The sequence below is a fragment of the Colias croceus genome, chromosome 1 (assembly GCF_905220415.1).
Source record: "Colias croceus chromosome 1, ilColCroc2.1".
Taxonomy (NCBI): Eukaryota; Metazoa; Arthropoda; class Insecta; order Lepidoptera; family Pieridae; genus Colias; species Colias croceus.
Genome location: NC_059537.1, coordinates 13,331,756 through 13,345,024, shown reverse-complemented (window position 1 = coordinate 13,345,024; position 13,269 = coordinate 13,331,756). Strand labels below are relative to the sequence as shown.

General features: G+C 33.9%; 2 protein-coding genes across 2 annotated transcripts; both read right to left on the bottom strand.

The window, feature by feature from the left end:
- Positions 1–453: 453 nt before the first annotated feature.
- Positions 454–3,693, bottom strand: LOC123696667 (transcription factor mef2A-like). Its single transcript, XM_045643016.1, has 2 exons — positions 3,613–3,693; positions 454–3,373 (listed from the first exon to the last, which is right to left on the bottom strand). Exons 1-2 carry the CDS (start codon positions 3,622–3,624, stop codon positions 524–526), a joined length of 2,862 nt encoding a protein of 953 aa, XP_045498972.1. The 5' UTR covers positions 3,625–3,693; the 3' UTR covers positions 454–523.
- Positions 3,694–7,997: 4,304 nt separating this feature from the next.
- Positions 7,998–12,503, bottom strand: LOC123696780 (uncharacterized protein C19orf47). Its single transcript, XM_045643149.1, has 6 exons — positions 12,464–12,503; positions 12,068–12,239; positions 11,788–11,909; positions 11,277–11,373; positions 10,302–10,387; positions 7,998–9,833 (listed from the first exon to the last, which is right to left on the bottom strand). Exons 1-6 carry the CDS (start codon positions 12,501–12,503, stop codon positions 9,322–9,324), a joined length of 1,029 nt encoding a protein of 342 aa, XP_045499105.1. The 3' UTR covers positions 7,998–9,321.
- Between the last annotated feature and the right edge of the window lie 766 nt (positions 12,504–13,269).

Genomic DNA, 13,269 nt, shown 5'->3' with positions numbered 1-13,269 from the left:
AAAGTGTTTTATTTATTGTACCTTTATTGATCTGCTGCTGTTACGAAGCATATGTAAGATTCGCAACAAAGAAAAATCATGAAAATAAGAATACTATTTGATAACTAGATGAAACATTTTAAAAACATGATAAAGTGGGACCAAAAATTCACTTTTATATTTTAATACTATAGTACACAATTATTTTAATTAACTGTTGAGTAACATCCTAGGAAACATTTCCTAAGATTGGCTCAGGTTGTCACAACTGAGCGCAGAAGCATGCCAAATTGATGTTTTTACAACTACCACGGTCAGCGACTTTGTTAAGAGTAGCTTTTTTTACAAACGGCTATTTCAAAGAATTACAAAAAAGATCAATCTCACGTAATGTATTGACAGGGAAAGTATTTCTTGCGTAAGAGGCTTCAACGATTCCGTTACAAATAAAAAGGCTTTTTCATTTTATTTTTTTTTATTTTAACAATAATAATATAACACTTATATCTAACATTGGTTTTGGCCTAATAAATTATAAACGTTATCAACTACTTTTCTTTGCACCTTTTGTGCTAGTTTTCTTAATAAATAAATTTTCCTTGTATATCTTTTTTCTCACGCCCTGTTTTTCACTTTTAGGGTTATCGTTCGATGCCATAGCTGCTAATTCACTATCTAATAGTTGAGGTATCGATATTGGTTCAAAACCGTATTGAAATTGCGGTTCTACGAATTGCGTTTTGGTTTTATACCTATAATGAGGTCGAGTGGCATGCGCGGAGGCATCTCGAGGTTGATCACTGGAATAATCATATTCATGGTTTTCTGAATTTGTTTTATGTTTTCTATAAGGCTCTTTTTGTTTTTGTTGTGGTTCATTGTATTCGTATTGTTGCCTCGAAGTGTATTTTGCATTTTCTTTGTTTTCATCTTCATCATCATGGCTAATGTGATCAGGTCTTTGATTTTTAAACATCTTATAGTATCCTTCCTTATTGCGGAACCTATCTCGGAGGCTTTCTGGCCTACTAACCGCATAGTCGAGATAGTAATCCTCTTGCATTTTGTCTCTTGTATCCTTGTAATCTAATCGGGAAAATTTCGGAAATTCGTCACCGTTGGCCTCATACTGCTGGAACGGGTTCTTAGCTATATTGTATTCAGAATAATAGCGTGGGGCACCGTAAGATTCTGGATTGTATATTTCTTTTTCAGTATCCATTCGTGGTGCGTCATATGCCGCAAAACCATACGCAGCATCCTTGTAACTCTTTTCAAAGTTTTCTTCATTTTTTTCTTGTTCCTTAAACATGTTTGCCAGTATTTCGTCATTATCCTCGTTTGTGTTTTCTGAAGAGTCATCGTCATTTCTTGTTTCTTGTTTAGGCTTACCTTTTACTATTGGTGCTGATGTATATAATGATTCTTGATAATCATAAGTAGTCGGGTGGTTTTGGGGTCGTGGTGGAGAATTGTTATTTACTTGTATATGTTGATTAGGATCAACTCTTATTGCTTCATGGGGCTTGTGTTCCGGAACTATTCTTATATCTTCCTCATACTCAGGCGCTATGGGCTGGAAATATTGTTGCTCATGTTGAATTGGGACATCTTTATGCGCTTGTACAAAAGACTGAGGTGTGTTATGATGTTGTCCTAAATTTGGATCTTCTTGATTGTTTGTATGATAATACTGAACTTGTCTATGTTCGGGATTGTGATGAGTATTTTTAGGAGATCCAACATGTATGTGAACGTGATGCCCATGATTTTTTGGTCCCTCATGAGAGTCGTGTTCTTCTTTTTGATTGTTGTCTTCATACGATTCTTCTGAATTTTCACCTGAGTTTTCTCTGGGATGATGGTGAACCCTTTGTTCTTGGTCACTATGATCTTGTTCATCAGGTTTAAGCACATACACAAGATGTTTTGGATTTTGATTTTTATTTTCGTAATGAACTTGACTCACTGGTTCCTTTGAACTTTTCACATAAGAATAATGCACCGGCTCTTTTTGCGTGTGTTCTTCGTAATTATATTGAACTGGTGCTTTCTCTTCGGTATGCTCATAACTTACATGAACTGGTTTTTTCTGTGTATTTTTTGCGTAGCTATAATGCACTGGTTTATTGTCTGTCTTCATTTCGTAATTGTAGGTCTTGGGTTCAGATTCAGTTTCTTTGTTATAGCTGACTTTCTTTTCTGTATAAGTTTCTTTGTAATTTGGAGAATTAATTTCATAAGAAAACTCTGGACTCTCATTGGGTACACCATTAACTGATATCGAGGGCTTTGGAGGTGTTTCTTTTTCTTCATTAGATTGGTGTTTCTGAATTACCTTCTTTTGTTTCTTTTTTGGCGAAGAATTTTTCGGTTTTTCATCGCTACTGTACGTTTTTGTGTTCTGAACGAGAAATTCATTTTGATTATTTTTGTTTTGTTCAACATTGAGATTAGGCAGCTTATGGTAAGTTGCTTGATTTATTCTTGGCAAAAAATGTTGAACTTGTGGCACCAATGGATTTGCAAACGTCAACGGTTCAAGGAGACTAAGATCTAACAAAGGCACAGGTGGTTTAGTTACCAAATTCAAAGCAATTTTTTTGCCATTAACGACTGTTGTTACTGTTGTCTGTTTCGGTAGCTGTTGCAATTGTTGTCCACTTTGAGCCGTTTGTTGATTAGCAATCGGTCTTTCATTAGAAAAGAAGGCAACGTGGGGTACCTCTTGTAATCGTTGAAACTTTGGTTCACCATTTATCTTATAATTATTGTTGGCAGTAAGAGCACCCGAATAGATATTTCTATTGTTACTTGGTTGCTGATGAGCCGCTTGCGGTTGGAACTGAGTGTACAGAACTGAATTAGGAGCAAAACTTTGAACATTAGTGTATCCAATAGGTTGTTGCACGTTATATCGACCGACATTGGAAGGTGGACCACTTTGTATGTTTTGAACATTGTACTGCCCTGGTGAGAAGAAATGAGGTGTGGACTGTTTAAATTGCACAGTCGGTGAAACTAAAGGTTGGCTCAAATGTGAAGGTAGACTTTGTATTTGCACAAATTGTTGTGGAATAGTAGATCTGTAGGTGGCTTGAGGTGCCTCGACAAATGGATTGCCGTACGAGTCCTTCAAATAACTAGTCGTTATCGGGACGATGGCACTTTCCTCTTTCCCGGATGCACTTTTTGGGGCGACGAAGGACGGCACATGGAAGGAATACGCTCCGTATGGCGTGGCACTAGCGTAAACGCCGGCTGGGGCATTGTGGTACAATCGCGAAACACTTTCAGCACTAATATTGTCTATGATTCCTGCATTTTTCACGTTTTTCTCTGAAGACACAGGTTGTGCATATCCCACCATCCAGCACACAAATAAGATTAAGGCCTGAAAATAAAATATTAAATATAATTAATGATAATCACGATAAGTATTTAAATTTTCACACATTATCTAAAAATGAAATTAATTAATTTATAATTCGTTTTTTTAAATGAACAGCAAAAGAATAAAAGAAACAAATAAGATGGGAACTGCGTGTACAATCTTAAAAAAAATATCTCCTGCTACGTTTTTAAATTAATGGATTTAAAAATACTCATTAATTTATGGTAAGTATAATTTACCTTCGTCCCCATTGCGGGCGACCTTACGTCCAAGAGGGTAAGAGAAGCACTGCGCCAGCGCGGCCGGCGTGCAAACTTATATCGAATACTGCTGAACCGTAGACCGCGAACATTCTACTTTTCCCGCGCACATTATATCATTTTCAAGCTTCATGGTATTGTGTTGGTGTAGGTGTTCATTGCGAATTTCCATCAATAATTGATCAATATTTTTTAATACTTTACGAAAATGGGAATGGTATCTATTATTCGATCAATTATGCCCAATAGTTGTTAGGAAGAAATCAAGGCACAAAAACATAGGATATTTGAGTATGCATTTATATTAGGTAACTTACTTTATTTATTTATTATCTTCATCCTAGAGTACACGTGCTTTACCAAAATGAACTTTAAAGTTTAAATTATATTTTAAAGTGGATATCTTTAAATAATTAGCAAACTTGATCAATTTTATGGTATAACTGAAATCTTATTGAAGGTCAGTTTGTGATGGCAAGTGCTTTATGATGAAAGATAGATTGAAAACGTTAAATTATGAAATGCTTCACTTTTTGATTTACAGAAGTAATCTTTTTACTGAGTAAGCATCTTAAGAAATAATAGGCCATAGGCTTTAGCAGAATTATAAACCTAGATTATAAATTTATATTCATTACTCATTTATTCGAATCTTAAACTTTTTAAATTCATTCTTCACCAGCATTTGCCCATTATGGGCCATAATCCACCACGCTGACCGAGTGCGAGTTCATTATCAACATTATACTTAATTGAAGTGTAGCCTGGTTACGCAGCTGTCAAATAAAATGTTGGGAAGATTCGTGCCTATTTTTTCTTTCTTTTTTATGAGGTGTGTAAGCCTATATATATATTATATATATAAATCTCGTGTCACAATGTTTGTCCTCAATGGACTCCTAAACCACATAACCGATTATAATAAAATTCGCACACCATGTGCAGTTCGATCCAACTTGAGAGATAGGATAGTTTAAATATGTAGGTACCACGGGCGAAGCCGGGGCGACCCACTAGTTTTTAACCGACTTCAAAAAAAAGGAGGAGGTCCCATAAAAATTTTATTCGGATAGGCCCAGTAGTTTTTATTTTATGAGCATTTTTGTCTGTAGGTATTTGTAAATTTTGCAAGTGCAAGTTTGAAGTCGGTTGTTTTTAACGCAGTTATCACTTGTATTTATAGTTTTAGTAACCCGACCTGCTCTTGCTGACTAGGCTCGACTTTCGCTAGACCGCGAACCCAGCTCGCTGACCGTGACCAAATGTGCGCAGACACCGCCCGAAGAAAGTCCTCGTATCAGGTTTAAATACCACATTATAGTGACCTGACCATTGTCAAGTTTAAAGTAGAAAAATTAATTGGGTCAATATCTTTAATAATTTAGGTACAGGAGTGAAAGTTGGTTGGAATGAGGGATTATTCACAACGTCTGGAACGTTTCTAATTTTTACAAGCCATACCTACGAATACATTGCGTAAACAGTTTGAGAAAAACAAAAAATAAACTTAATTAAAATTAAGTAGAAATTGGAACCAACCAAGCAGCAGACAGAGCGCTACAATTGTTGAATAGAACCTTTCTTCCGCATTATTTTTAAAACTGTTCAATAAATAATTAAAGTGATAATGTTAGTCTTTAACTCTGAACAGCTTTCCACTCCAATAATTATAAAGAATCAACACACAATGATGTTGCATAATCTGTCTGAACTTCGATATGAGCGTTTTTTGAAAAAAGTTCATTGATAGATATTTCTTTTATTGTGTAAGTAATTTTTGATCAATAAAATCACGATTGAATAAATTTTAGGTAAACTTTTTCTTAGTTATCACCTTCTTTAAGATATCTTCCAAATCTACCTACAGGTTTTAGAATTAGGCGCCAAAAATCCATACGTAGGGTCAACTCATCTAATTCTGTGACAAAACAGAATATGAAAAAAAAAACAGGTTAAACTTTATAAATTTTATTTTTATTTTTAATAGGAACATTAACCAGTCTTCTATTTATCATATGGAGCAAGTGTAATCTTAACACATATGAATTAACCCAGCGTAAAATGAGCTTAATCAAACCGCGATGACTTGTCTAATTCTGTGACAATCACTATAATTCGGTGATAGTACTTCTCTAATTCTGTTATAACCGAATTATGCGAGTATTTATTATTTTTTAACACAAAAGTAACAAAAAAATAAAATTAATAAAAAATATAACATATTGAAAGTAATAATTGTATTTATTAATCAACGAGAAACTATCAAAAGCGGGGAACAATAAAAAAACAATATTGGACTTTATAAATTGTTTGCTGTGTAGTGTGTACGGACTCATTTTTGACTGCAGAATACTTTGAATTGCGGATGTCAGGGTTATTTCATTATATTTTCTATTTTTATTTTTGTCTTCCTCCATGCTGTCTAAAATAAAAAAATAACTCACATAGTTATGTGATAAAAAAAATAACGGACTTTTTTAAAATGCTTGAAAGCGATCCTACTTTTTTACCTGAGTCAAAATAAATATTTTCCGACTTAAACTACTAACGTATACGTACAGAAGACAATTATTAATACACGAATTGAAAATAATAAAAGTTTGCTTGGTTAATTCGGTGACACTGTTTTGAGTTGCAATCTTGAGAATCGTTAACTTTTTGAACCCAGGAAATAAGGTATTATGCAAAAACAAATGAAAAATTACTAAAACCTTTGTCGGTATCAACAAATATATGTTTTTAACAATTAATTGTCAAAGTATCATGAACCTAAACTCACGTTTTCTATTTAAAATTAATTAAATAATGACAGCATAGTCGCACGCTACCGGTGAAACGTCAAACATGGCGGGCGCAATGACAAATCCCGTGATTGTTACTATTTCACTCGCACGATCTTAACAAAAATTTGCACACGAAAAGAAGCTTTATTACCCTAATATAGGGTTAATTTTAATGTATTGGATTTTACTCCTATAACGCTGTGTAAGAGTCCAAACGTTGTATCTCCGAATTAAGTGAGTCACACAATTAGGTGAGTTTACCCTAATAAATTAAACCAGTAACTACGTAATAAATTAAAATCCGTTCAGCTCAGCAGAATATAAGTTGGGTATAAATATTTTGATTATTGTAGGTGTATCTTACTTATTATGAAAACTAGCTATCCGCCCGCGGCTTCGCCCACTTTGTCTAAAAACTAATCTATACCTACATATAATAAATCTGTAGAAGGGTCAATTCTGTACATTGAAAATATTGAAAAAATAAATAGCAGGTGTTACTGGATCGATACCAAATCCAAATATGTGATTTAAAAAAATTTTGTCTGTCTGTATGTGAAGACATCACGTGAAAACTAACGGTTCGATTTCGATGAAACTTGGTATAATTATACCTTATTATCCTGGGCGTAAAATAGGATACTTTTTATCCTGGAAAAATACGTAGGAAAAAAATAATCTTAATTTTTCAGTTTTATCCATAGACGTTGTTCTGTAGAACCGCGAACACACATCACGGAGAAATAAACCATCCACGCGAAGACCGACATCCGCGCGGACGGAGTCGCGGGCGAAAGCTAGTCTATACTAATATTATAAAGCTGAAGAGTTTGTTTATTTGTTTGAACGCGCTAATCTCGGGAACTACTGGTCCGATTTGAAAAATTCACCGTGCGGTCGCGGCTTCAAGCGGTCGGTCTCAACTGCTTGAAGCGGTCCGTGTACGGCCGCCCTAAGATTACACAACATTATTATTTTTAAATACACTTTTAAATATTGTAATTAATCAATTTATATTATCAACGTTTATGGAAGGAACTCCGATACTAAAAAAATACCATTAATGTTTTAACTTTCTTTATTTCTTTATAAAACTACTTACATAATATTTACAATTTGAAAACACAATAAAAACTTACACGAGGCTTAAACTAAAAAAAATTGAACGGTTCGTTATTCTAATAGTTTTTTAGTATATATTAGGGATGTAACGATACCGATACCGATATATCGGCCGATATATCGGTATCGCCGATAATAAAACAACCGATACCGATACCAAACAATTCAAAAAACCGTGCCCAATGAACGATGCGGGAGGCCGCCCGCGCGTGCGCACTTTGTTTTCTGAAAAAACTACCAATAGTAAACTTTTATTAGGTACTGATTGTATGTGTATTACTTAAAGTTTAACTGACTTTGTAAAATAATAATACAAAAATAAATGGTTTTGTTGTTTTATGATTTGGCATTTTTATTTAAAAGAATACGATTAACAGTTGAGTCTCTATTAAATGTTGGTAACTTTTTATGAATAATTCACTTTTTTTTTCTACCAAGCCGGTAAGCTATTTTTTTTTCTACCAATATCGGTATCGGTATCGGTATCGCCGATACATTACTACAAATATCGGTATCGGTATCGTATCGGCAAAATCATGTATCGTTACATCCCTAGTATATATGTACTACCATAATATTGTTGCGATCAGTGACAATGAAAATACCGCAATAATAACAACCAAAATATAAATTAAATAAAATATAGATTTTGATATATCCAATTTTCTTTTTTCCAGTAAGTGTATTGAAAGTAGTACAGTATTTTTGGATTTACCATCTATTCGAATCATTCAGAGACCAGAATTTCCACATTTTCTTAGCATTTTCCTTTACACTTGAATTCATTCAACATTCAGCTTACTTGAAATGACTTATTTAAAATATCGCAACCATATTACAATACAGGCACTTTAGAAAACATGTTCACATTTTATAGTTTTACATATTGTAACCTTGCTTGCATCCTTACCTTAATACAGATCAAATATAACGCAGACAGTCACTTAAATATAATATTAAAAAAATATACCAAAGGTATTAAGTATACAAACAAAATACAGCCAATGTTCTTATGCATCGACTTACATAGTAGGTATATACATACAATAATATACCTCAAAATGAGATGGAAGATGTAAAGAAAAATAAAGGGTGTGTGCCGAGGATGGCAGAAGTGAAAATTCTTTAGCCCGATTCAAAAATACCAAAATCGTCGCGTCACTCCATGTCGGTATTACCTCATGTTAATAGTTAATACCGACATGGAGTTTTACTCTCCTTAAGACCTAGAAATTTTACTCTCAACGCGCCTAAAGAAGTTTCACTCCAAAAAGATTTAAAAAAATAGTCTACCTATTAAACAATGTTAAAAATAGAAATGCATTTTCATTAGCAACCATTTCAAGTTATAAACACAGTAAATGTCAAGTTAAATCATACGTTTCACAATACATAAATACTATAAAATAAATTCCAAACACACTAAGGATAACTTATTATTATTAAGAACCATTATTTAAGTTATATTTCAAAGAAAATGTCTACTCATTTTTTTTCTATTCTCCGTTCAAATTTTTAAACAATTCACAATTTACTATTCTTACTTGCAACCATCTAAGATTAATTATGTATCACTACTATATACAGATAATACATGATGCGTCATGTATAATATCACAGTATACATAATTATTTATTTGGGCGGTTTCATATATAAATTGTTCTTCATTTGATACATTTATTTTAGGTGCAGGCAATCTTCACTTTTATTTTTATCTCTCCATAGGCACCACCTCGACCGGTAAAAAATTTGTTGTGAAAAAAATATTTACAATTTTATTCATCACACTCCTAGCCGCTTGAAAATATTAGTTGTGATGGTAACTTTATCATTTTTAACACCAAGCCTTGCTTTAACATTATTTGTTTCTGCGATAGACAACCTCCTTTCTGGTTTATTAAATACCGGTGTGAATTTGGGTTTGACTTGATTCTGGGTGGTTTCAATTTCTTTGTATTCTACACGATTGGAGAATTTCACCGACTTTGCTTTAGGAACGGCGAGTTTTTCCCTTACACTGACAGGTGTTTCGTCCGCGCGCATTGTGCGTCCAACAACAATTTTCCTGACATTATTCTTGGTTGTTGTCACTGTGAAACTTCTTTTCACTACGGGCGGACTTTTCAGAATACCCTCGTATTTTAGCGCGTCTTTCTGTACGGGTATAACCACGTCTGGTTTATCTTTGGTACCGAGGCGCGAAAAAACTTGCTTATTCATCTCCTTTTGAACTGGTTTGCTTTCCAACTGACTAGAGGTTCCGAGTCGAGCGAACACTGTCTTACTTTGTGGTGCTGCAAATAAAAATAAAGTAATATTTTATAGTTTTAATTACTCAACTTAAGAGAAAAATATAAATTGAAGGGCATAATTTATTATTCACAAGCTTTACCTTTTTTAATTCTATAATAATCTAGCAAACCAAGTGACACAATCAGCTCTGCCTTCGCTTTGCAGACATATGTTTCTTGTTAAGACATTTTTGTGAATTTTGTTGTGTAAATAATATAAACCTTTGGCACTACATGTCCATAAAAAGTTTCTAATTACTGTCTAATTATTGCATTCATTCTTGTGTGACTGTTCGTTTTCCGACATTTTCGACAATATTGTCAAAACACAAAAGCAATTGATAAAAAACACAACTCATTTTCTTACACAACTCATTATTATTACCTTTATACATACTATTTTGCTAACTACTTGATTTTTAAGCTCAAAAATCTATAAATTAAATTTCACAGAAAGATAAAATATCTTACCTTCTTTAGTTGGTAGTGCTTGTGTCTGCTTTGTGGCGCTGAAGCGGATGAGCCTCGCCTTTTTGATACTCAGGTCTGTTTCTGGGCTGTAAGATAAATTTAAATAAATCGTTAGATAACTACATATTATACAGGGTTAATGATAATTAGCGCATCACCTCTTGCAGGCAGCTTTACTACATATTTAGTTCTACAACTTTTTACAAATCTTTAGTAACCCAAAAAAAAGCAAGAAAATATTTCCTGCCTCAGTAATTTATTTGTCTGTATTTTGTGCATCACGGTCACCATGTCACCTGGCAGCACTGATTGCAATTTGTGAATTCAATTTTCAATTTAGTATATACAGTGTACACACGCAAGAAGTGAAACTTCTTTATGATCTTATTTTCCAAAAAAACTGCGTTAGAAACAACCGACTTCAAAATCGCAAAAGTAAAAAGTAAAATAGATTTGATATTATTAATTATTAGGTTATCAATTCGGCCGGTATATATATTTTTTGCTTATAAAATAAAAACTACTAGGCCTATCCGAATAAAATTTTTATGGGACCAATTCGACCCCATCCCGCATCGAACAAAAAAAGAATCACGTAAATCGGTTCAGAAACCTAGGAGAAATCGGTGTACATACATTAAAAAAAAAAAACATACCGGCCGAATTGATAACCTCTTCCTTTTTTTTGAAGTCGGTTAATAAGAAAAAGATGGCGCGTAACGAAAAAATGTAACACTAAATTTTTTTCCAACCCCGATAAAGAAGTTTCACTTCAAAAAACAAAAACAAAATTGCTGCCTCAGCTATTTATTCCTCTGTATTTTGTGCATCACGGTCACTGCGTCACCTGGCAGCTCTGTTGGCAATTTGTCACATTCTCTAAGGCTACAGCTTTGTTAGTAAGAATTTAGTGTATTATATTGTAAAAAACCTTTATACTTATAGTATTAACAGATGGAAGAATATTTAACTTACTCCATTTCGTTTGACTTCCTCTTCTGCTGCACAACTGTCACAGGGGAAGTGTCTCGAGATGGATTGCGTGTGTAATGTTCCAGGATACGACTGGCAGCTTAAAAAGAACATACAGTAATGTTCAATAAAATATGATTTAATTTTTATTTTAGTTAATTGTTCTTTTAACTGACAATACATTTTCTAGCTGCAAGTTAAATATCTATATGCTGATATTTTTTGATATATTTCTTACTAGCGGTCCGCCCCGGCTTCGCCCGTGGTACATATTTCGCTGGTAAAAAATAAAAGGTAGCCTATGTTCTTTCTCAGGGTCTAAAGATTGTCTGCGCCAAATTTCATCAAAATCGGTTGAGAGGTTTAAGCAGAAAAGCGTAACAGACGGACAGACAGAGTTACTTTCGCATTTATAATATTAAGTAGGGATGTGACTGCCATTTTATTGTCAGGTAAGCAAACCAAAATTGAGAATGTATACTGAACTGTGGAAATATAAATAATTATAACTCACGGGATGAAGGCTGTGTGACCGTTGCGCGTCCAGTCACTGCAGCCACAGGGACCTTGTTTGTAACTGTAGTGGTGTTCAAAACTTTATCTCTTGCATTGTTCTCGTGAACTTGTTTAGCATGTCTGGCAATAAATAATAGAAATAAGGCATTTAATCTACAATTTTAAGTAAAATGTTTATGAAATAGGATCAAGAAGCTACATAGAAATATATTCAATAGGTTTTGTATGATGCAAAAACTAAAATTCCTGACAATCCATCAGTAAAACTCAAACCTCACCTTAATATAGCTATGATGTCCCCCATTCGCACAATACCCATGTCTCTTAGATATTCTTTGTTCAAATCAAGCAGCATATCATTCTGTATTCTATTTTCCGTAAAGGTCAGGGCGTATGTTGCTGCCACTTCCGAAGGAATCCCTGCAGCCGTGAAAAAGTTCACCCACAAACCTTAAACATAAATGAACATAAATCTATTTATGTGTAAATATAAATAATATAATGTAAGTGTAAATGTAATATAAATCTATTTATGTGTAATAAATATATTTAAATACCACCAAAATACAAGGTTAAAATAAAGATGTGTAGGTTGTATACATTAATGAAGTCTTCACATCTGTAGAACAAACATTATAGGAAATATTCGTTATAAATGTGCTGATGTGACTTACCTGTTAAGTTTGAATTCATTTTATTCGTTCCCGAATTCATGTTTGGAATTATCAAATCAAAGTATCAAATTTCAATTTTATTTTTAATTCACACACAACCATTAGCTCTGTAGTGCTCTGTAGTCTGTATGAGTCTGTAGCTCACACCACAGGCTCACACAGAGTACTTTTGTATATACTTGGTATATACTAGGTATCAGAGATAAAATGACAATAATTGTATCAAGGATATTTGAAAAAAGCAAAAATATTTTATCATAATATTGTACCATATTTAATACAGATTTACAGAATGAATGTTATAATTTAGCAGTGAATTGAAGCTTAAATATGTATATATAATGTATACATTAAAATTACCGATAACGCTAATGCCTCCTCCACACTACTCGCGAAGTTGAACGAGGTTAGACGAATAGAATAATGTAGAGAGGCACTTCGACTTACTTGTGGAGGATCCACACTACTCGCGAAGTTCCTCGGCGAAGTACTCGGCCGAAGTTGACTGAAGTCCGCGGTGCTACACTACACACTCGTTCAACTTCGCGAGGAGCGCATACGATCATATTCAGAACGAACTTCAGGTAACTTCGTGCCCTTTGACTCGGGCGCAAAAACCGACAACAAACGGAAGTCGGCCGAGGCGAGGTAAAGTTGGACGAAGTAAGCCGAAGTGCCTCTCTACATTATTCTATTCGTCTAACCTCGTTCAACTTCGCGAGTAATGTAGAGGAGGCATAATTTTAAACTATTCGCTCATACTTTTCCAAAACCCTCGTATTCAGCGTAGTGTAATGTCATTAATT